Below are 23196 nucleotides of genomic sequence, written 5' to 3'. Positions count from 1 at the left end.
TTGTGACCCACTGGCCGCTGGTCACTGGCCTGCACACAAATCGCTCTAATGAAACACAATATCTTGGAGACAATGCTAATTGCATGAAATTGAACCAAACAGAAACTGCATTTTGCATAAACTGATGTCAGACTATACACATATACATACATATGTACTGTATGTATATAACTATATAAGGGGGGTTGAGGTGGTAGGTGGCAAAATGTGTTTGCAATCTCTCACTCAGTCTCATTCTTATATTTTCTCACTCTCTGCACGTTTTTCGTTTACTTGGCCAAAAGCCAATTTCAGTCAAAAACGCATGCCAAATTTGCCAAAAACCAAACGAAACGAAACGAAACGAAATACGAAAAATAGCTAAATATTTTATGATATCGATGAGGGGGGCGGACACACAATTTGCATTTCTGTGGAATTTTCCCACTTGGACGTCCCGTCCCATCTCCCACTTCTGTTGTATCCCTGCCATTTACCATCCATTCCCAATCTCTGTTCGTGCCCCATGTCCTGTGAGTGTTGTTCAAAAAGTAGTTCAGCAATAATGCCAGTTAAGCGCATTGACAGCAAGCAACGACCAATACAAATGGGTTTTATATACCCTGAAATATAACTTGGTCCTTAAGAAATTTGTGAGTAATGCCTACCATTCTATTTGAAACATGCAACTCAAACTGAAACGATGATCAATCTAACATTACTCAAGCTATTATAGCAACTATGACAATTTAAAGGTAAGAGAGTAAGTGGAGTTTGTTTTTTGAAGGAACTTGTTGTGAGAATTCATTGGGAAAAGCAAAATAAGAGAAGAATTATTCATAGTGTATTTCTACATCGTTGCAAAATCAAGAGACTTGCATTGAGTTTACACATCCCCCCCACGTTCCCCTCTATATAGCACACATTTATGGGTTATATTTTTGTGATATATGGCAAAACAGGTTTGTTTGCATTCCAAATAGAGCTTTGTGTTTTTTTTTGGGGGGGGGCCGAGCCTCCCATTTTTAAGGGCGGCCTAAAAGTATGCCAGGAAACAAGTTTCATATTTTGTGTTGCTTTTCTTTTTCTTCACCAAACTCACCTCCACATTGGGGCAGCTCAGTCGACTCCCGGCCATTTCCACCAGCTGCATTGATGCCTCTCTCAATGTCGTCTCTGGTGTGATTGTTGTTGTTGCTGCTACTGCTGGTGGTATTGCTGTTTTCACTATGCTTCTTGCCACGCCAAACACTCACGCCAAAACATTCCGCACAGCAGCAAAAGACAAAACCCAATATTAGCAATATCCAAGCGACAACCATTAGCACTATGGTCGATGTTGAGCGATAACTATAATTTTCGCCCTCAATCAGTACAAGGACACTGTCCGATGTTAGATTACCATGCTGGCCAAATCGGCCTATCTCCTCCTGTTCATTGTGAAAGTCATCTAATACTGGTGCTGGTGCGTAAATGCCATCGACATTGGCAAGTGCGGCATAACTGCCGCCCAAAAATGGCTGCAATTTGGTTAAACGCACAAATGTATAGTTTGACATGGTATCGAACCAATCACAGATCCAATAGAAAGCAATGAAAACTATTTAATCAGACGCAAAGAACCACACAAAAAAAGACAACATGAATCAAAAGGAGGAGGTGAATATTTAACTAGTTCACTTTATGTCACACACCGAAACGTGAGACTGTGCGGTTCGTTAAGCGCTTACCAACTGAATTGTGTGTGAAAAATTTGATACAACAACCAGCTGACGCCTGAAAGCAACAACAACAACAAATTTGATTTTGTTTTTGTTTTTTTTTTTTCGGCCTGTGCAATATCTTTATTATCATCACAATTTTTTGTTTTTTTTCTGCTTTTTTTCATATTATTTTCTCTGTGTTGTTGCTATTGCTTTTTTCTTTTGTTGATTTAGGCAGATAGATCTGTCTCTTGTTCAAACATTGCGTACTTGTGTATTAACGCCTGGCCTGGGTCTGGTTAGGTTTCAACTTTTCTGGTGCCGTATTGAACGACATACTTGTGCTTACCCAAGAGAGTGCCCACATGAAGCCGATCGAGTGTGGTGAGTTGTGGTTGAGGGAGAGGGTTTTTTTTGTTTGATTTTGAAGCTTTTTGAAGCTCATTTTCAGCCAAAAAAATTGACTGAAAACTTTTCTGTGTAGGGGGATTTCAATTGAATACCATGCTAATATAGGAAATCAATAACATTAATCCAAAATTTCATCTGGAATTAATGATGTGTGACATTTTTTAATATGCACACTGGAAAGAAGGCACATAGATTAAAATGGAATATTGAACTAACAAAAGAGGAATTATCTTTTGAATATTAAAAAATAGTTAAAAAGAAAAAAGTTTGAGAAAAGTTAAAATGGTTTCATTGTAATTTCAGAGATCAGGCAATACAGGCAATTTCGCTCGAATAAATTCTCGATTATAATCCTTTTTTAGAGTATTTAAATGTCATTGAATGCATTGAAATTAAATTCTTTACCAGTTGTCATTTAATTAAATATTATTTTAATAATATTAAAATGCTGAACAAATATGTTCTTTACATTAATACTGAATTTTATCAAGTCCACTGCTTCAGTATTAAGACATTTTCGAAAAGCTAAAGTTAACATTATGGAAATGGAAATGTTCAAGGGATTATTCATTTATTTTTTAGTTCTTCTAAGTGGTGAGTAGATCCAGAAAACAAGATAATATAATTTCAACTATAACTAAGTATATTATTAAATTATGATTTTCAGCTGTAACAATCATTTCCACAGACCCTATGGATTCCCATGAGCTACAGTTCGAGGTAGAGCATGATGATGAAATTGATCAGCAGATAAGTCCTCTCACTGAATCAAATGAATTGAATGATTATGAATTTGACAATTTAAAATTTGATGAGCACAAATTGTCACGCATGTTGGAAGTTATAGGTGGTGAATTCTTTAGCGAAGACCTTGCATACAGTCCAGACAATGATCAGGACTATGGTAATGACTACGAAATAGAAGATCGTGTAGTGCGATATGCCATGAATAATATGAATCATCAGGAAATGTAATTGACCACTAGAACATTTAGGAAAATCCTCAACAGAAGAAACTGAAATAAGTTCAAGGCACTCTAAAGCCTTAAGGCCCTTTTTAAAGCAAGTCCAATGTTACATATAATTCATTGTATGTATGCAACTGAGACATTTCTAGATCCTTATTATAGTCAGAAATAAAAAGTAATAGTTTAATAATAATTCATTTAATTTTTTGTAACAAATTTTGAGTCGCTGCACCACTTTAAGGTCTTTAACAACTTTCACAGCAATTTTCGGTTTGATAGGGTGGTAAAATTGGATAGTTTGGATTCATTGGTTCCGGTAACCATTCAACGGGTTCCAGTGGAACTTCAATTGTCTCACATGGGACTACAATGGGTTCCAATGGAAGTCCAATAGGTTCATAGGGGTTTTCAATGGGGTCCCACTGAACTTGACCTGGAAGAGGAAGCTCGGGCTCTAATGAATTGCTAGCTCCGGCAGCTGGATACCAACCAGGTTGTTCATTACCACAACCACAACCCAGTCCGTTTGGTACACCGAAACCACCTGGATTATATCCTGGCTGGTAACCTTGATGCGGATGGCACCCACAGCCCGAAGAACCACGGCTAGGGCATCCAATAGGCGGTAATGTAATTATTGGTCCTCCAGGAGTCGAACAAGGTTTACCTCCTGAACTTTTTGAAGTCAAGCTGGATGGGGTTGTACGGATTATTGGACCTCCTGGGTTCGTGCAGCCGCAAGGAGTACTGGGTGAGGAAGTTGGGAGTGAAGCAGTTGTTTCTCGTGATGTTGAAGATGAAGTCGATTTAGATGATCCTGGAGGTGAACAACCACAAGGAGTACTGGGTGAGGAAGTTGGGAGTGAAGCAGTTGTTTCTCGTGATGTTGAAGATGAAGTCGATTTAGATGATCCTGGAGGTAAACAACCGCAAGGAGTACTGGGTGAGGAAGTTGGGAGTGAAGCAGTTGTTTCTCGTGATGTTGAAGATGAAGTCGATTTAGATGATCCTGGAGGTGAACAACCACAAGGAGTACTGTGCGAGGAAGTTGGGAGTGAAGCAGTTGTTTCTCGTGATGTTGAAGATGAAGTCGATTTAGATGATCCTGGAGGTGAACAACCACAAGGAGTACTGGGTGAGGAAGTTGGGAGTGAAGCAGTTGTTTCTCGTGATGTTGAAGATGAAGTCGATTTAGATGATCCTGGAGGTGAACAACCACAAGGAGTACTGGGTGAGGAAGTTGGGAGTGAAGCAGTTGTTTCTCGTGATGTTGAAGATGAAGTCGATTTAGATGATCCTGGAGGTGAACAACCACAAGGAGTACTGGGTGAGGAAGTTGGGAGTGAAGCAGTTGTTTCTCGTGATGTTGAAGATGAAGTCGATTTAGATGATCCTGGAGGTAAACAACCGCAAGGAGTACTGGGTGAGGAAGTTGGGAGTGAAGCAGTTGTTTCTCGTGATGTTGAAGATGAAGTCGATTTAGATGATCCTGGAGGTGAACAACCACAAGGAGTACTGGGTGAGGAAGTTGGGAGTGAAGCAGTTGTTTCTCGTGATGTTGAAGATGAAGTCGATTTAGATGATCCTGGAGGTGAACAACCACAAGGAGTACTGGGTGAGGAAGTTGGGAGTGAAGCAGTTGTTTCTCGTGATGTTGAAGATGAAGTCGATTTAGATGATCCTGGAGGTAAACAACCGCAAGGAGTACTGGGTGAGAAAGTTGGGAGTGAAGCAGTTGTTTCTCGTGATGTTGAAGATGAAGTCGATTTAGATGATCCTGGAGGTGAACAACCACAAGGAGTACTGTGCGAGGAAGTTGGGAGTGAAGCAGTTGTTTCTCGTGATGTTGAAGATGAAGTCGATTTAGATGATCCTGGAGGTGAACAACCACAAGGAGTACTGGGTGAGGAAGTTGGGAGTGAAGCAGTTGTTTCTCGTGATGTTGAAGATGAAGTCGATTTAGATGATCCTGGATGTAAACAACCCCATGGAGTACGCTTTGTAGAAAAATTATGAGGGTTACAAGGCTGAGGATGTGGTCTTGGTTTTTGAGATGGCTCATGGCAACCGCACGAACTACGTTTTGGATGAGGATGAGCGGAACCGCACGACTTAGGGTGGGGTTTTGGTTTTCGAGATGGCTCATGACAACCGCACGAACTAGGTTTTGGATGAGGATGAATGGGACTACACGACTTAGGATGGGATTCTGGTTTTCGAGGTGGCTCATGACAACTTCTTCCTCCTAATCCTTTTCTACCACGTTCACCGTGGCATGGTCGACCAGTCTCATGTTTATTCCCACCATTGTTACATACAAGTCTTGGTCTTCTTTTTTTTTCTCCTTCGCCTTCTCTTTGTGTATTTACTCGTCCAGGTCTATTTCTCCTCTCACCTTGACCCAATCGTCCTAGTCTTCTCTCCCTTTCTCCTTGAGTTAATCGTCTTAGCCCACTGTTTCCGTTTCGTTCATTTTCGTGCCGAGGCGCGATCCGTTCGCGAAAAGCTTCACTTTGCTGCACAAATTGAAGAAGCATAAAGGTCACTAAAAAAAATTTGATCAAAATAATTATCCTTGGGATAAAGAATCAGTTTTAAGTTCTTACCGCAGGCGCAGATCAATGTTAGCTTCATAATTCACCACCCCTAAAGGACCGGTTATTAATTGAAAATGTATTTCAATAAGATTCGTTCAGCTTCTTTTATAGTAATTTAAATGATTCGACTAGCAATTGTGCAAATATTTATGGAACGACTATTTTTGGACCGAGAATTATATTCCAAATATAGGACCGACTTAGGTGGCCAAAAATATGTTAAGTTCTCTGACCCAAACAACAAATTGACAAAAAGAAAACAAACTTTTGTTTAACGAAGTCGTGGAAAGTTTTATGAACTTTTTTTTTAAATATTTACAAATATCTATATATGTATTGCATGCAAATGTACATATATATACTTGGTAAGGCGCTGTGCTTTTGTTTTCAAGAGAGTGAGCTCAAAAGAGTCATAAATTCCCATCAAGAAAAATCAAAACAATTTCGTGTGAAAAGTTATATGGAGAATGGACAAGCATGACGACGACGACGACGATGATGATGCTGGCGATGGCGATGTGCGTGCCTGGCTCATCATCAGCATCAGCAACAGCAAGAGAGCATCAGGATGAATAAGACAAAGTTGTCTGTCTGGAAGTTCCATCATATTTCTTTTCTCTTATGGTAATGCCAAGTACGTGAATGATGCAACGAATAAAGCTGAGCAAACCAGAGCAGAACAGTCGACTGCGACTGTTGATTCCACGAAGGCTAGACTTAGAAGATTTATACACGATGAATATAAAAGGATGAAGACGAAGATGGAGAGAGAGAAAGAGAGAGAGAGGCTGATTCTCGATTATTGCTCATAAGATATACCATTTTTTATTTTTGCCAAAAACTTTAAAGAACATTTTCTATGCCAGAATATTTTGCGTTGGTTTTTTTTTCCATTTTTCTGTCATCTTTTTACTCAGTGGTCGTTGGAGTAGGAGCTGGAGTTGGTCTAGTTGGTGGTCGTGGAGAGGGTGTTGCAGGTCCACCGCGTAGAGCATCGGACACATCACGGCAAGACAGCAATGAGCAACGAACGGCAGTTACTATTCAACAAATAATTAAATTACATTTGTTATGACACTTTTTGTGGCTAATTTGTGAATATCTTACGTTGGCATGATGCCCTAGCCAGTTCACAACGTGATATGTTGCGCCATCTTGAATTATCCCTTCGACAACGAGCATTAAATGCATCAGTGACATCATCTCGACGTCCCAAACGGCGTTCATTGGTTTGACAAATTCGATTTTGACGCTCGCAGAGTTGGCGTCCACCTCCCTGTGCCTCTACGGCCAGGAAACATACGGAACAGAATGCTTTTGGGCAAAAGAAAATTATTGTTTTACACAGATGTTCCATGGCCTTGTAAACAGGACATTTTTTTTTTTTTTTTTAAAGGCTTACCCAATAGGAGAAGAATGCGTGACATGTTGTTTGAAAGAAACTAACTTTGACTCTGTGATATTGGTTTGTCAGTCGAAGAGCTTTTATACAGGGTTTCGTAGGCCAGGAAATAAACATCTGGTTCTTTCACTCAATGGCCCATTATCTTTTACATGGATTATATCCGAAAAACTTAAAAAAATTAAACAATGCAATTGAGGAAGTTCTTTAGTTCCTTTCATTGGCAGTTTTCGGTAATACATTGTCTTGCAATTATTAATGCATAATACTTTTGTTTTAAACTAGACAATTGCCCAGATGTTGGAACAATGGTTTTCACCAAAAGCGTCCCTTTATATAAAGTTCAGTTCAGTCATCAATCTATGGTAGTTACCGATACGTTGTTAAACTTGGAATAACATCTCAAAACTAGCTGACAACAATATGCATTTCAAGGCAATTTTGTTTCTTTTCTCGGGTAAGACAACAGGATAAAAGCAAAAGAACCCTTTTGATTTCCATTTTCCTTACACTCTTAGTCGTCTGTCTTGGCCTTATTCAGGCTCAGAATCAGGATTGCCAGACTCTAAGACGCGACTGTGATCGTTGTACTCCACGCCTAAACGATCCCGAAGATCGTAATATTCCTGGCCTGAATCGTTTGTGCCGTCAAAAGTTGCGGCGAACCTGGGTATGGCGTAATATCAATCGCTGTGAACTCACAGAATACAGTTGCAGAGGTAAGTTCAATCATATAACACTCTTTTCATGGATTGAATCAATAACGAACTTGAATTTTGATTCTAGGATCTGATCGTTTGATGAACTGTGAGGTCATAGCTAGCCTGGCTGGCATGACTCGTCGTACAGAGTAAAAAAAAAGGGCAAAGATCGAGAAAAAACTAAAAAAAAAAAAAAATGGAAAGACAATGAAATACTAAATACAAATTGTTTTTGGAAAATAAATTTTATTTAAATGCAAAGTAAATGAAAGGTTTATTACTAAATTTCAAAAGGCTTTTATGTAAGAGTCTTTTAGGTCAAAACCTTAAAGTATGCAATTGATTTTTTTTACGTATTCAAGTAATGTTTTGTGGGTAAAATTACTCAAACATTAGTTGTGTTAGCTTTGAATGGTTTGGATGAGCTGCTTTAATTTGAATAATTTCCATTGTTAAGTCGAGAAGTAAAGAAGCCTTTTAAGGCAGCTTTGATTAAATGACTTACACAAGCTACTTGGTCTACCATATACCCATGCTCCAACAAAAATCTTGTTTCACAAATTAGAAGCCACAGAAACCAACAACACCGACCGCAAGCAACATCAGTAGCAACCATTTATTCCTCTTTCATATCCATCTCCATCTCCTCATTCCTTGTAGTTGAACAAAACCCAAAGCCGAAAACAAGTGACGCCTTTTGTCCTTCGCCGTCCATGATGGCCAGTGTCCAACTATATATTCTTGCCCACTCCTTTTTGTATTCGACTGGTACTCCTTCTCATTTTGCTTACCCTTACCCTTGGACGATTCCGTTGAGTCTCTCTGTTGCACTTTTGAATTTAAACTTTGTCTGGGGCGTGTTTAAAATTTACTTGCTTAGAAATTCAATTCAAAAGCGATTATCACCACTTAGCTGTCAACGACACGACACGACACGACGCCAAAAACTCCAAGTCCGAGGCAAAGCACTTTGGAAACACTTGACAAAGGGCATTTATATACATATACATATACATATACATTTATATACATATATTTATATATATATGGATGTTGGCTCAAATAAAATTTACACTTACAAGTGGCGCTAAAGTCAAGTGCGATGCATTTTCTCTCACTCTTTTATTTGGTTTGGTTTCGTTTCTTTTTTTTAGTTTTTTTTTTTCGTCTTTATTTTTGGTCTCTTTACGAAACGTCAGCTGGTCAGACATGTCCAAAGTGGTCGAGGTTAGAAGCAATTGCCGGGGCATATGGGGGGCGGAGAGACAACACGGGTTGGTGTGGCAAATGTGGTCAAGAGTTTTCATAAAGTTCATCCGTCCTAAGCATTTTTCAAGTGCAGCAAACGGCCAAAAAGGAGATTTTCAATTTCAAATATTATATAAGCAGTTGGCACACTCACAACCGAGTCGTTGTCTCTGTCTCTGTCTAAGTCTCAGTCTCCGATGAGAGCGTTGTGAAAATCATTTCCACTTCACTTTAAAATTTTCGATTATACCCTACATTTCAACAGAAAATGCAGTACAATAAGTTTAATAAGAGATTGAATCATTCGGTATAATGTATGCATGAATATTTTTTGGTCGAAAATAAAGCTGAAAACTTTCTAAATTTTCATAATTATTTTTCATACAAGTCTTTTTTAAGCTATTTGAATTAATTTTCCGTTTGAAAAAACGCAGCACTTCCATTAGAATTATTCTAATCAGACTAACAAAATCATCCCAAAGGATAGAAGACAATATTAGTATTCAGCGCAAAATTTCTATATAGTATATACATACATACGTGTCAGATCTGAAAAACTTTATCAGTTTCGATTTATCCAAAAAGGTTATCTTTATTGTTCTTAAGGGTATTTCAATATTCGCCTAAAGCTATTATTATAGTTTCTTCTATGATTTTTGCTACACATTCATAAAGTACATAATCATGTTCATGACGTGTAGTCAAGTGGTGGGTCTTAGGTTGGGTATGGATGGACGATGGGTAAAAGCTTAAACCGCTACAAGTATTTAAAAAAGCACTTCACCTATACAACATGCACACACACTCAAAGAGAAAACAAGTCAGAAAGAGGGGGAGCGAAGGAGAATAAATGAATATTAAAGACAAATTGAACTGCATTGTTTTGTGTTTATTATGATTAAATCCACAATTGATTTGATGTGTCTGTTTTGTTATATAATCATATTTTCATATCATATATATTTAAGAGATTCAAGAACGTCGTGGCATGCCAGCCAATTCGGCAATGACGACACAATCGAGTTTTCTGGTATGAGCTAAAGAATATTACATTTTGAATGATTTAATGAACAAATCAAATCAGTTAAGAGCACTCACCACCGCAGGCAATCACCTGCAGATCACAGCGGGTTTGATTGATCCATCTATAACGGTTACCGACCTTCTGGCGACAACCATCGTTCATGAATTGAACATTATTGGCAGGATCGTTTAATCGTCTGGTGCAAGCGCCGCATCGTAGTCGTAACTTTCGACAATCAGGCTGCTGGGCATCCACTAAGTTGCCACAGCAGATCATCAGAAGGAGAATAGCGAAAATGTTTAGTAAATGCATTTTAAAGTACACTGTCTTTAGATCACTGATTCATCTATGGAAATGTTATCAGCTTTTTATAGTCGTCTGCAACTAGGAAACGATCTTTAAACCAGCTGTATCTTTGTATTATCTGTTCTTCTCGATGACCTATTGCCATATTTCGAACAAAAACAAAACAAAGATTCCAGATGTAAGCCAACAATATGAAACATAATAACTAAAAGATTTTTCGCATCTGAGTTTCGGGTATAAATAGTCAGGATATCGAAATGAAAGCAATCAGAGAGTTTCACAAGTTTAATCTCAACGTTACCCAATAACAAAAATGTCAAAAATTCTGTTTTTCTTGGGTGAGTTTATGTGACGGTTATCCAACTATTATGTTACTAACTAAAAGAATTTGGTAAACTTTTCAGTTCTTTGCTGTCTGTATTTGGTGCAAATTCAGGGTCAGCTTTTGACGGATCGCCAATACTGTAATCGCTTGACACGTGAATGTCTACGTTCGGAAGGCACAGTGGGTCCCAATGATGATACTGAGGGCATCTATAACGATTGGTGTCGCCGCTCTAATCGCAATTGGCGGAATATAACGCGTTGCCAATTGGTGCGAGCCTCCTGTGAATGTAAGATCAATGGCAGGTCTCGAAAGTCACGTGGTAGTGATCATGATTCCGTGAATTTTCTCATTTCAGTGACTCTGGTACGATGTGAGAATCTAACTTGTGCTAATGTTGCTAGAGTTTTGCGGACTTAATTTGTTAAATGGATAAATGCACATAAACTAATCACAAATTTTGCAATCAAAATAAATTTTATGTCCATCATATTACAATGTCTTTTATCGGAAGTAAGCTAAACTTAAATTCGGAGATGCTTCCTTCTTATATTATATGTTTTTATAGACTAGATAAAGTCTTTTTGGTTGTTATATATATTGTCTGGACGTTGACGCGTACAATGCGAAGTAAGTACAAGTGGTCCATATGACACCAGGACATAGCCTGTTTCGCGCGAGCCCAAGCAGAGAGCTATCCACCTCCCGCCCGATTGACCGTGGGGCGCAGCCGTATATCGGACGGCACGATCTCGTGGACAAATACAAATAAAACGGACAAACAGATAAAATATTATTAACTACAGCTAATTACGAGCTAAGTGTGCTAAGATAGAGGTTTTTACAAGGGGAAGAGAGGCTTCTGATCTGATTACGGGATACAGAAGATTGTAATCAGAACATAGGTATTAAAGAAGTTTTGGATATCAATATTATATGGATCGGTTTTTTAGATACAGTGTCTAAATGTTCCTTTTTAGATCAAGACAACACAAAAGAAACAAAATTAACATCTCCATAACATACCGTCAAAACAAAATATGATAAATTTACATTTCAAGGATTCGTAGTTAGAATCTTGATTTAGATAGTAAATAAACATATCAAGAAAAACTGAATTATAGACATAATGGTGAAACTTTTGTAATTGGTGATCTCTTAAATCGGCATTTCTTGTTGACTTTTTATACTCCTACTTATATATGTGCTAATGAGATGCTAGGATGTGTAGTTAGGATCTAGATTTGGATCGTAACATGGTTATACAAATAATTCAAGGTATTAAAATATTCTCAACAATTTCAGGTTTACGATAAGTAAATGCATTTTAATTTATTTTGAATAAAACAACTTTAATATTTGTGTATAGATATTATTTGTTGTCTGTTGATTGGATGGTTGACAGAGATTCCTCAAATACGTCTACGCATGCCAGCCAATTCAGCTATGACACCACAGTCGAGTCTCCTCCGATGAGCTATATTAGATATGTAGATATAAAAGTTTATAAGTGAGTGCAGTCGACAATATTGGTTTTTCAATTCATTTAACCTGCGCAGCTAATCTCTTGCAATTGGCAACGTGTCACTCCTGTCCATATCCAGGTTCGGATGGTTCTCTGACGGCATTCCCGATTATAGTCGGGTAGTAGGTTAATCACATCATTTAACCTTCTAACACAGGCATCGCAACGTTCTCTCAAACGGCGACAATCTGGTTGCTGAGCAATGACAGAAAGGCAGCAGCTGATGACCAGAAGGACGCTAAGGATGCTAGATAATTGCATTTTAATGTGAAAGTTTTCCGTATCTTATGGTTTGACAAGTCAGAATGGTTTACGGATACATTTGAAATGGAAAAGTTATCCATTTATATAGCTCACGAGAAGCAGGAAATAATGCTTACCCAGATGTTCTTTAGAATCAGTTTTAAATAATCAGCTCATACTGCTGGAAAGTAATTTCAATGGAACAAACGCAGATGATTGCCATTATTCATATTGTATCTTGTGGTATAATAGTCCTCTTCACCAACAGCTGTATACAAATTCTTTTAACTTTTCTCCTGATCAGCATATTTGGGTATAAATACCTTTGGGATTGTAAATGTCCAGCCAGAGAATTATACAAGTTCAATCTCAAAGCAACTTTAAAATCCAAAATGTCAAAAATTCTCTTTCTCATAGGTAAGTCTATGATGCTCTCTTTGAAATATCTAGATCGTTGAACTTTTGATCTCTGTCACTTAGTCCTTTGCTGTCTGTGCTGGTTGCACTGTCAGGGTCAGGCTCTGACGGATCGCGAATACTGTAATCGCTTGACACGTGAATGCCTACGTTCGGAAGGCACAGTGGGTCCCAATGATGATACTGTGGGCATCTATAACGATTGGTGTCGCCGCTCTAATCGCAATTGGCGGAATATAACGCGTTGCCAATTGGTGCGAGCTTCTTGTGAATGTGAGTAGAATAGATTTTACAAAAATCGAAAAGGATTCCAATTCTTTCTTTCCATATTTGCAGTGACTTTAGTTCGATGTGCTAATCTCTCCTGTGAGAATGTTTCAGCTGTTCTACGGGGTTAAATTACCTAACCCAAACTACTCGAAATGTCAATCTATTCAAATGTCATATTTGATTTGCGTTCTCTTAAATAAATACAATGAAAAATGTATAAAAGACTTTATATATTATTTGAAAACTGGAATAGACAAGAAAGCTGCCGATAATAATAAGAAGGTCATTAAACTGTTAAGTGCAAATATTAAAAACTTGAAGCAAAAAGAAATGGTTAGAGGTGAATTGAAAACTGATAACCGGAATTCCCATTCTTTACAGTGTGTTAACTCCAGGGAAATTAAGTATTGTTTTTGGTTTATTGATTCCATTTGATTTGGTCAGAATCTAAACTTAGACCTCTTTTTAAACATTGGTTTCACTTCTTTTTGAAAATATCATCATCTTCATCATAATCTTCTTTTAATTAGAATAAAATGGTTTGAACAAATGAAACCAGGTCTATATTGATATTGTTGATACATAATTAGGGAAAAGGGGACATGTATTCATGTATTTATCCGTTATCGTATTTATCCAATTGAATTGCTGTAGTCGTGGTTCGTAGCAAGGGGATTCTGATGCCTATTCTAATCCTATCCTTTAGAATTTCGCTGCATCTTTGTAAGTCGTTAGATTTTCTGACTGATCCAGGTGACTCAAAGCGCAATGCACGTTCCCTAGAACTTTTGTTTTAAATTTTTCAATCCTGCTTGTAGTATCCCAGATCTTGGTACATCCAGATTGGTTTTAAAACGGCCTCATAGACCTGCAGGGTGTTTAGTAGGCGCAGTTTTGATCTCATTTCAAGCAGACCAAGATGTTTCTTCAGTCTGGAGGCCCAGATGCTTCGTTTGCAAACAAGCACCTCGTCGCTCAGCTATGATGTCCATGGTGCCTAAATGTCTCTGACGGTTTCATTCTGTATTCATTCAGTGAAAACCATCAATCCCCAATATATCCAATATATCCGAAATGTTTAATTGTTTAATTCACAAGGTGTTCAGAAAAATGAGATTTATCTGTGTAAAATAATTTAAAAAAAAGGGAATTCCGTATGTATTGTTCTGAATAGTAACTTTATATTAAATTCAAAAAGACAAAAGAAATTTAAACAATCGAACATATGTTTATTGATGACCTATTTCAAGTCGCACAGCTGTTTTCGATTTTTTGCAATGACTTCCTTAAATGATCGGCGTTTTTGGTGTGTGTTTTAAAGCATTAACAATTTGTATTATTCTCCGATGCTGCTTAGTCATTCACTTAGTTTTCCCTTCGTCGCCTTCTCATGCCGGCCAATAGAGCCACAGTCTCGCAGTCTAATTTTCTATCATGATCTATGTTGAAAATAAATGCAATTAAAAGTGATACCTAAAATTAACGGGCCCAAAACTCACTTTCACAGGCAATAATTTGCATGTCGCAGCGGTTCACATCGCGCCAAATCCATGTATCACCGATCCATGCCCGACAGTTCCGATTGATGGATTCTAAATTGTTGACAGGATCGGTAAGACGGCGTGCACAGGGCTCACAACGTTGCCTTAGTCTGCTACAGTCATTTCTTTGAGCCCGAATCGTAAGAGAGTAGATGATCAAAATCAGCAAACAAATAATGCTTGGCCAGTGCATTTTGTTTTTCTCAAGTGAATGATATCAACTGATGCAAAAAAACTGATCTGGTCTGGACTATATATAGGAGATGTTCAGGGTTACGCAAAGAGGTTAAGATTGGCAAAACAAAAGGACTATTCTTATCTTTGTATTCAAAAATGGAGCTTTGAACTACTTTCAGGAGCTATAAATACGAGATATTTTGATGTCATTTTGTCATAATTGCAACATGCTGAAAATATCTATGTTATTGGGTAAGTTGCATTAAAGATATTTTCATTTTATGTTTTTTTTTTTGTTATCCTTTTTAGTCCTTTGCTGTGTGCTTTGGGCACAGATTGAGGCACAATCTGAACGTGAATATTGTGAGCGTATATATCGAAATTGTCTGTTTCATACGCCTAGAATAGGACGATTTGATGAGACTATCAATTCGTATAATCGCTATTGCGATCGTGAGTCTCGCGGACGTTGGACTTATGTGACGCGTTGTCAAATGGAAAAGGCTACTTGCATATGTGAGTTTGAGTCATCAGATCCTTAATACAATTCTAATGTCTACAAATATATTTCCAGTGACTCTGACGCGCTGTGCTGATATTTCCTGTCACAATATAGCCAATGTTTTGGATTTGGTTTAACTTAAAAAAATATATAAAATATTAAATTAAATAATATCTGTTCTGCATATATAAACGATTTTATGCCTTCAAAATGATTCAGTTTAGTTTCATATTCACACCTGTTCAGATATGTTAACAACCTTGCTATTCATGGGTGAGTTTCCGTATTCAGTCGAAGTAAAGTTCATTAACTCTTTAATAATTACTTAGTGCTAAGCTATGGCTATTTAGCAGAGGGTCAAGATGTCGATTTTTGCAATAATCTTTTACTTGAATGTCGTCAATTTGAAAGGACAGTGGGTCAATATAGTGGTGATATAATAACTTTGTTCAATTGCCATTGTAATCGAGAATTTCAAGGGAAATGGACAAATGTGACACGTTGCGAAATGGAGGCGGCCTCTTGTCTGAGTAAGTGCATTTATCTACTTTTTTTTTAAGGATTTTTTTTAGAATATGATCATTATTTTCAGTTACGCTTGCGGGTTGTTTGGATCTCACTTGCCAAAATGTAGTCAATTTCTTAAATTTATGAAAATTTTAAATATTTGGAATAAAAGTAGCTGTTTTATAAATAACATTTACCAATTTCGGGAAATTCAAATAGATTTGTAAAAAATATGATCCTTTTATTTTGGATTTTTTCTTGATTATGAACAAAAGTTTTAAATTTTTGCACGTTTCTTGCATAGGAAAACTTCATCTAATCTCAAGTAACTTTTGGCTTTTAGGAATTTCTATCCAATCACAGCAGACAGTCAGGCAGTCAGACAGGCAGGCAACGAAAGAAAATTGTTCATTGAACTAACTTTTCAATTTTCTTTTCACGCTCAAAATTTTACAAGCTGCTACATGATTAGGGTCGCTAACCCAACCCAAGAGAACCCCCAACTCTAAACTGAACCCCAAGCCAGGCCAACACATACATATATCCTAAGCCAAGTCGGGTTATTCTCCATCTCTTTGCCCCATCCTCCCCCCGCCCCCATCGTTTGTGCCACCAATTTGAAATCTCTGACAACTGTAACAAGCTGACAAATTTCACACCCAAGTTCCAGTTATTCAGGCACCTAACTAAAAAGTTTTTGTTAGGCTCTCTCTGGTTAGAGAGAAACGCAAGTGCTGGAAAGGTAGGCTGATGAGGACCCACGTCTTCATTCCCCCTCCTCTATAGCTCTCATTCTCTCCCCAGTTTACTCCTTGTTTGTCATCATAATCAAAATTCACTGAAAATTTCATTATTTACTGACAGTTTATTAAAAACTCGTTGCATGTTCTAGAATCTAGATCTCTGATTTTTGTTTACTTTGCGTTTTGGCTGTAAGAGGCGGGTGGGGCACTGAAGGGGAATGGATTCTTATCAAGATCTTCGACACATGTCAGAGGACTGCTGATTAGTGACGTTAGATAAATATTAAGTAACTCTATATTAGAGTTTCCTCTTTTCCGCCCAAAGGGCAACTTTTCTTGCCATTGCTGGTTGTTGCTTACTCACCATTCCCTCCCCCCTTAAACACCCCCCTCCGCACTGCCACCACTACAAAAAATGTGCCTTCAAGTGGCACATACTCGTAAAATATATGCAAGAAGATCCCCCAATTTAGTGTTTGGCACGTGGCACGTGCTACGTGGCAGGGAAATGACTTGAAATTGATTTTTATTTTGTTTTCCTTTCTCTCTCAGTCCTTGTGTAAGTGTATCTGTCCCTGTTTCTTGTCTTTGTCTTTTTTGCCCTTTGGCGCTCTGTTGTATTGTAATTATTATTTCAGTATTCATGATTAGATTTGCTTCAAGTAAAAACTTTTCATCTCGTTGTTGTGAAATAATTAAAAATGATTAGCTCATAAATATTTCCTGCTGCTGACAGAATTTATGAGAACTTGATGCCTTCAGGGTAAAAATAATGAACCAGAGTTTCTTTTCGGAGCGGAGTATGTAACCAAATGGAATTTTGGTGGGTGAACTTGATTAGTTATAAACTTGTCATCAGTTAAAGGTATACTTATTTGGGATTTGGGTATGTCAAATGTCTTGAATGCATTTAAATACTGTTAACAATTATAAATAGTGTATAATTTATTATTTAGGTTTCATTGTATAGTTTATTTTTTAGATATACATAGATCATAGTTTATAGTTTTCTGTTCATAAAGATATCTTCAAATTGGTACCCAGCCAGCATTTGAAAAATAGTTTTAACAAAAATCACCTTGATGGGTTTCTTGTAAACCCTTTTGTTTATTAAAATATGGGAATACAAAAGGTTTGGCTATCGCCAAGTATGATTAAACATATTACTCTAAAAAGACTCAAAACTAATTGAAAGATGGGATGATTATCTTTCTCTCTAAAAAGGACTCATAACTGGGGTACCTTTTTCGTCCTTCGTTCAATCAGAAAGAACATTCGAAAAAGAAATGCATTTTCAAAATTGGTTGGCTATATACATATGTAGGTACATATATGTATGTGTATTCTGTCTTTACTATAAAAAACTTAGGATTATGCCATATTATCAAAATGTCAATCGTAAATTATTAATGAATGAATTTAGTTCTGATCATTTTCTAAACGGTCTAATTGGATGTTATTTGGTTTTCAAATTGGTTGGCTAATGCCAGTAAAACAGATATATATAAAAGTTTGTTTAGAAAGCAAATGTCAAATTATTTTTAGGCCATTTTATTATAATGTCAATAATTTAACTGGACTAACTCCAGCATTTGTTTAAAATAATAGTTTACAAATTACAAGTATCAACAGATTGGTACAACTCTAGAGAAAAGTCAACAAAAAGCGATTCTATTTTTCCTCCTTTTTTTTAATGCCCTTTGGCTTTTTTTGTGCCATTAGGGATATAATTGAAAATTTCTAGAGTGCAGGCCACACATGACTCTGGCAAAGGACAAGTGCCTTAGCCTCTCTGCCCAGCTGAAACTCCAACTTGACTGCCTCCCAGTTTTTATTTTTTTCTTGTTGTTTTTTTTTTGGTATTGCGGCAACCGCATTGCGGCCAGATGCTGGTCACATTCTCTGGCCAAAAAAGAAGCACCGCACCAGCTGTTGCACCCTCTCACTGAACCCACCCGCGAAACAACCAACTGAATTCTAATAATTTTTAAACAAAAACAAACTTCCTTCACACTCTTCGACTGCGGCTGCTGCAACATTATAGAAATTACAATGAGAGTTTAGAGAAATTCGTTACATGAAATTTCACGCCACCGTCTGTGACGAAATTTTTGGAAACAAGTGCAGGAAGACAGGCAGTCGAATGGGCGGTTGGGCGGGTGGACAAGCAGCATCCCCCGACGACACGACCCTTACACCCACCATAAGGAAAACGGTTGCAATCCGAAACCGAAATCATCCAGAATATGGTGACTCTCAACCCCATGTACCCCATACAGACATACACACATACATACATACATATATAGACAAAAATGTTGCCACTTTTAATCAGCGCCCTTGTGCTTTGTGTTTAGCTATTTAAGGGGAAAACCGGAACTCTAGGATTTCGAGTGCTGGGTGCCGGGACATCCCGGAATTAAAAATATATACATATCTACATATATATAGAAAATGGTAAAATGGAAAATTTCTATACTGTTTTTTAGATGAGAGCTTTTGGGTAAATGAATGAATGACTGCATGAATTCCAAAGCAATTTCAAATGTTGACATTGAGTAATGTTGGCTGCTGTTCCTGGCTTGGCTCTTGGCAGGCTTGGCTGGGCAGGATTTTGGTTAAGTTTGGGTTGGGTTTGGGTCTGAGTAAGGGTTTGGTGGTTGGTTGTTTGGTTTGGCATTTTCATATCATTTTCGAATATTACATGCGGATTAGCATTTCCTCATTGGAGGATTGCAACAAAACGTGTGCCCATCTTTTATATGTTGTTCATTGGGGGAGTGCGACTAGAATCAGTGGGTGGCTGGCTGCAAAACAGGGTGGTTGGATGCAATATTGGGGGTTTTTTTTTGTTGGTTTGTTGTTTAATGGCTCTGAGTCAGCTATAACAAAAAATGGGAAAAGTGCCAACAAAGGTGATGGGGTAGCCCGTTTTTGACAGAAGGTGTTTTTTAATGTTCTTAAAGCCAAAGAATGTCGACGACAGGTTTTAGTTTTTCCGCTTGAGTTTTGTGATTGGCAATCTTTAAAGAGCATTTGGGCAATGGGAATAGATAATCTAGATTATTTGGCAAATTTTAAGGCACACATTTTGGGAGAAGTAAACAAGTTTTTAGTATATTTCTTTACCTGATGGTGACCCACCTTTTGGCTTTTATGTGTAACAAAATCGGTTCATATTCTGTTGTGGGCTCAAAAATTGGTATTTTAGTTAACTTATATTTCATAAGATAAACTATATTTATTTTATAATTTGAAAATACAAATGCTGAAGAAGATAGAAAATAAAATTATTTTATTGCCACTTAAATTTTTAAATTTTTTTCCATGTAGCAAAAAATGCAGGATATATAATACAGATTGTGTCCATTTGTTCAATTGACCATTTACGAATCAAGTTTTTTTTAACGTTTCCTTTGTTTTGCGCCATAAAAATATCTATAGATATCAATATTGTTATTTCTTCTTCAAGGGGAGGGGGATAAAAGTAAAGTTTTCATTAGAACGATTTATACTGAAAAAGCCACAGAACAAACAAAGAATGAAAACTTAACCCACCCTCTCTATACACAATTCAAGTTGGCCACTTGAACATTCCTTGAACAATTCAATGAACCTGCAGATAACATTTATTCTTCGCATAAGCTTCACAAAAAAGAGTAAAACTAAAACTAAAATATTTATAATGCTGTCCATACATTTGGCTGACCACAAGGCAAGAGATTGCCACAGTTAGATAAAATGAACGGGCGAGAGGAGGAGGGAAGGAGATAGAGAGTGAGAATTGTAGTCTTCAAGGAAGGGAACATTGACCGCAATAAAATTGATTTTGTATCTCTTTTTCTTTTGTTTTTTGTCCTTTTGTAGTAGTAGTCGGTCGACACGCCCTAATAATTATGAAATTTGAAAATGAAATAAAAAAAAATACAAAAATTTCTTAAGAAAGCCAAAAGCAATTTATGAGACGAACACGCCTCCAGTCAAAAACCAAAATGAGGCAAAAAAGAAGCAAAAAGATCCGAAAGGCGAGGCGAGACAAGAAGAAGAATGGAAAGGAAACTTTAGAGTGCTGCCAATGGACATTTAACTGCAAAACGCCCAGTAATCAGGGCAGAGCCGAGCTGAGCTGAGCTGGGCAGGGCACGACACAACAGACGTTTGAAAGGATACAAATGCATGAAGAGACATTGAGAGAGAAAGAGAGAGAGAGTTACACAACTAGACAAAAGGACTTGGCCCTAACTAACAACATATGCGAAAGGGATAATAATTCACAGAACAATGCGCGCCAGATGAACCTACTACGAGAAGAACCCATAGTACGTATATGGTGGTTATGGGTATGAGAATGGGAATGGGAATGGGAAAAACAAGCGCTAAATAAAAAAGAAATGAGGATAACGAGTGAGAGAGAGCTGACCGCATTAGTAGAGGTTTTTCTTTTTGTTCTTGCTGCTGTTGTTGTTGTATTCGGTATGTTCCAAAGAATAAGTCGCTCAAAGGACACGCTAACGATGAGAGACACGCGCACAGCGGGTTGTCCATGTCCAGGCTTTTGATGTTGCCTTCCAGGCAACTCGAAATTGACATTTAATGAGCAAACCGAAACAGAGTGAACGAGATGGAGGGAAAGGGCAAATGAAGGACCTGCTGCAACACCTTTTGTGTTATCAGTGAAAACACTTGTCCCTTGCATACATCGTGGTCATCCAACGTGTCTCTGTGCTCGGCGCTCGGTGCCCGGTGCCCGGTGCTCAATCATTTGGCAAATATCAGACAATACAATCTCCTCTTTGACTCCGCACTACTCCTGCTGGTGTTGTTGTTGTCTGGGATTTTCGATTAGCTCACATATCAAAATCGGACGTTAATTGTTTTCAAGTTCGTGGCATGTCAACAGCTCACGTCTCGCCATAGTTCACTCTGGCAATATTTTCAAAGTCAATTTATCTGTCTAGCCGGAGGGCAATTTTATGGATTTGTTTTAAGCACACAAAACACAGCGAAAGAGAGTTAGAGAGAGGAAAAGATGGCCACAGAAAGATAAATATGATGAGAACATGGAAAATTTATCGACAAACAATTGTCTATGATCTGATCAAAAAAAAAAAAAAAATAAAATCATGGTTTTGTATAGGTGCCGATTCAATTGGCTTTCAGTTTTTAAAGGGCCATTATGTTTATGTATATTACAATATAGTTTCTGACCAAGTTCTTATCGCTTTGCTCTGCCATTTGCCTATTGCTAATTGCAAGTCATAAATTAAACAAGAAGTCACACACTCAACATACTGGCACACAGACACACACACACACACATACAGTGACTGTGATCCTAGATAAGTCAAAAAGTTTTAGATTGCATTAGGCTTCTATTTAATATGCACGAACTGAAAGCAAAGGCAGGACCAGGGCCAGGACTAGAAACAAAACCAGGATATGACGAGACTCATGACGATGTTCCAAAATATTAATTATGACAGATCTGGTTGGAACATACATATGCATACACTCACACACACAAACATACGTTTGAATGCCGTTGGGCAAATTTGCATTTATATTAAAAACAAACAACAAGGCGGCAGGACCAGCAGCAGCAGAAGGACGACAAGGACTATTCTATGAGGCGATAGCGTTGGCGATGACGTTGACAATGCCAACCGACTTGCGGCATAATCAAAGACACGTCACCAACAGGCAGGGCGGAGCAGAGTAGACATTGACACCCCACTTCATCCCCACCTATAACTATAACTAAAACTATTTCATACAACAGCAAGTCCAATTCAACGTCGTCGTCGTCGTCGTCATCGTCCTTCTTCCCAACTATTGCACTAAAATCTACCCAGAAACTGATTTCGTGGCCTGGACTTTAATTACAACTCATATATCACAAGAGGGAAAAAGCTTCTGCTGCTCCTGCTTCTAGCCGATGTAGTGTCCCCACATAAAAATAATTTCGTTTTGATTGCAATTACAAATCTCTCCCCCCGGAAAACTCTTGAGGGTTGCTTCTGCCCCCTTACCCCCCCCGCCGTCTTTCAAAGCACGCCAGTTTCCATTTCCAGTCGTCTCTATCCCCCGTTTTGGCTTTGACTCTGTGGCTGCCACTGCGGCTGCTGCTGCGGCTGAGTCACACAAGTGTTGCCAATTGTTTGTAACTGTTTTGCCAGCACAGCCTCCACCTCACCCCCCTTCCTTAGGCAACATAATATGCTTAGCCACCCCTCAGAAATATGATTAGATTTTATTTGATTGCATGCAACATTTTTGGAAATGAAAAATTCTATATGTAATTTATTTTTTTTTTTTTGCCCGATTTATTGAAGAGCGTGACGCCTTGTTGGCATTGTCATTGTCCTGCGGTTGGCCCTTTTTAATATAGCCAAGTGGATTTTTGTGGCCAATTTTGTATACTCTACCATTTTGCCATGGACCAGCTGTATGCCAATCCCCCCACTCTCCCACTATCGCTTCCTGTAGCCCTCAATCAAACCAAAAAAGGGTGAAAGAGAAAATGCAACCGGGCGTAAATTTCATATATACTGTTGTCTCTTTTTGTTTTTTGGCTAAATAAAACAACACACAAAAAATTAGTTTGGGA

The 23196-nt window shown here is 37.9% G+C and overlaps 4 protein-coding genes across 4 annotated transcripts; 2 read left to right on the top strand and 2 right to left on the bottom strand.

Moving 5' to 3' along the window:
- Positions 1-9981: 9981 nt before the first annotated feature.
- On the bottom strand, positions 9982-10383 carry LOC137573747 (uncharacterized). The gene is made up of 2 exons (XM_068285774.1): positions 10108-10383; positions 9982-10046 (listed from the first exon to the last, which is right to left on the bottom strand). Exons 1-2 carry the CDS (start codon positions 10343-10345, stop codon positions 9982-9984), a joined length of 303 nt encoding a protein of 100 aa, XP_068141875.1. The 5' UTR covers positions 10346-10383.
- A 269-nt stretch (positions 10384-10652) lies between these two features.
- On the top strand, positions 10653-11084 carry LOC137573437 (uncharacterized). Its single transcript, XM_068285373.1, has 3 exons — positions 10653-10677; positions 10744-10953; positions 11023-11084. The coding sequence occupies exons 1-3, from the start codon at positions 10653-10655 to the stop codon at positions 11082-11084; spliced, it is 297 nt and encodes a 98-aa protein (XP_068141474.1).
- Positions 11085-14460: 3376 nt separating this feature from the next.
- LOC137573418 (uncharacterized) lies at positions 14461-14853 on the bottom strand. The gene is made up of 2 exons (XM_068285356.1): positions 14619-14853; positions 14461-14558 (listed from the first exon to the last, which is right to left on the bottom strand). Exons 1-2 carry the CDS (start codon positions 14851-14853, stop codon positions 14485-14487), a joined length of 309 nt encoding a protein of 102 aa, XP_068141457.1. The 3' UTR covers positions 14461-14484.
- A 211-nt stretch (positions 14854-15064) lies between these two features.
- LOC137573407 (uncharacterized) lies at positions 15065-15476 on the top strand. Its single transcript, XM_068285346.1, has 3 exons — positions 15065-15089; positions 15147-15353; positions 15412-15476. Exons 1-3 carry the CDS (start codon positions 15065-15067, stop codon positions 15474-15476), a joined length of 297 nt encoding a protein of 98 aa, XP_068141447.1.
- The last annotated feature ends 7720 nt before the right edge of the window (positions 15477-23196 follow it).

Source organism: Drosophila tropicalis, unplaced genomic scaffold, assembly GCF_018151085.1.
Source record: "Drosophila tropicalis isolate 14030-0801.00 unplaced genomic scaffold, ASM1815108v1 contig_1109, whole genome shotgun sequence".
NCBI classification, from domain to species: Eukaryota; Metazoa; Arthropoda; class Insecta; order Diptera; family Drosophilidae; genus Drosophila; species Drosophila tropicalis.
The sequence above is the reverse complement of the archived record's forward strand: the minus strand, read 5'-3'. Positions and strand labels throughout refer to the sequence as shown.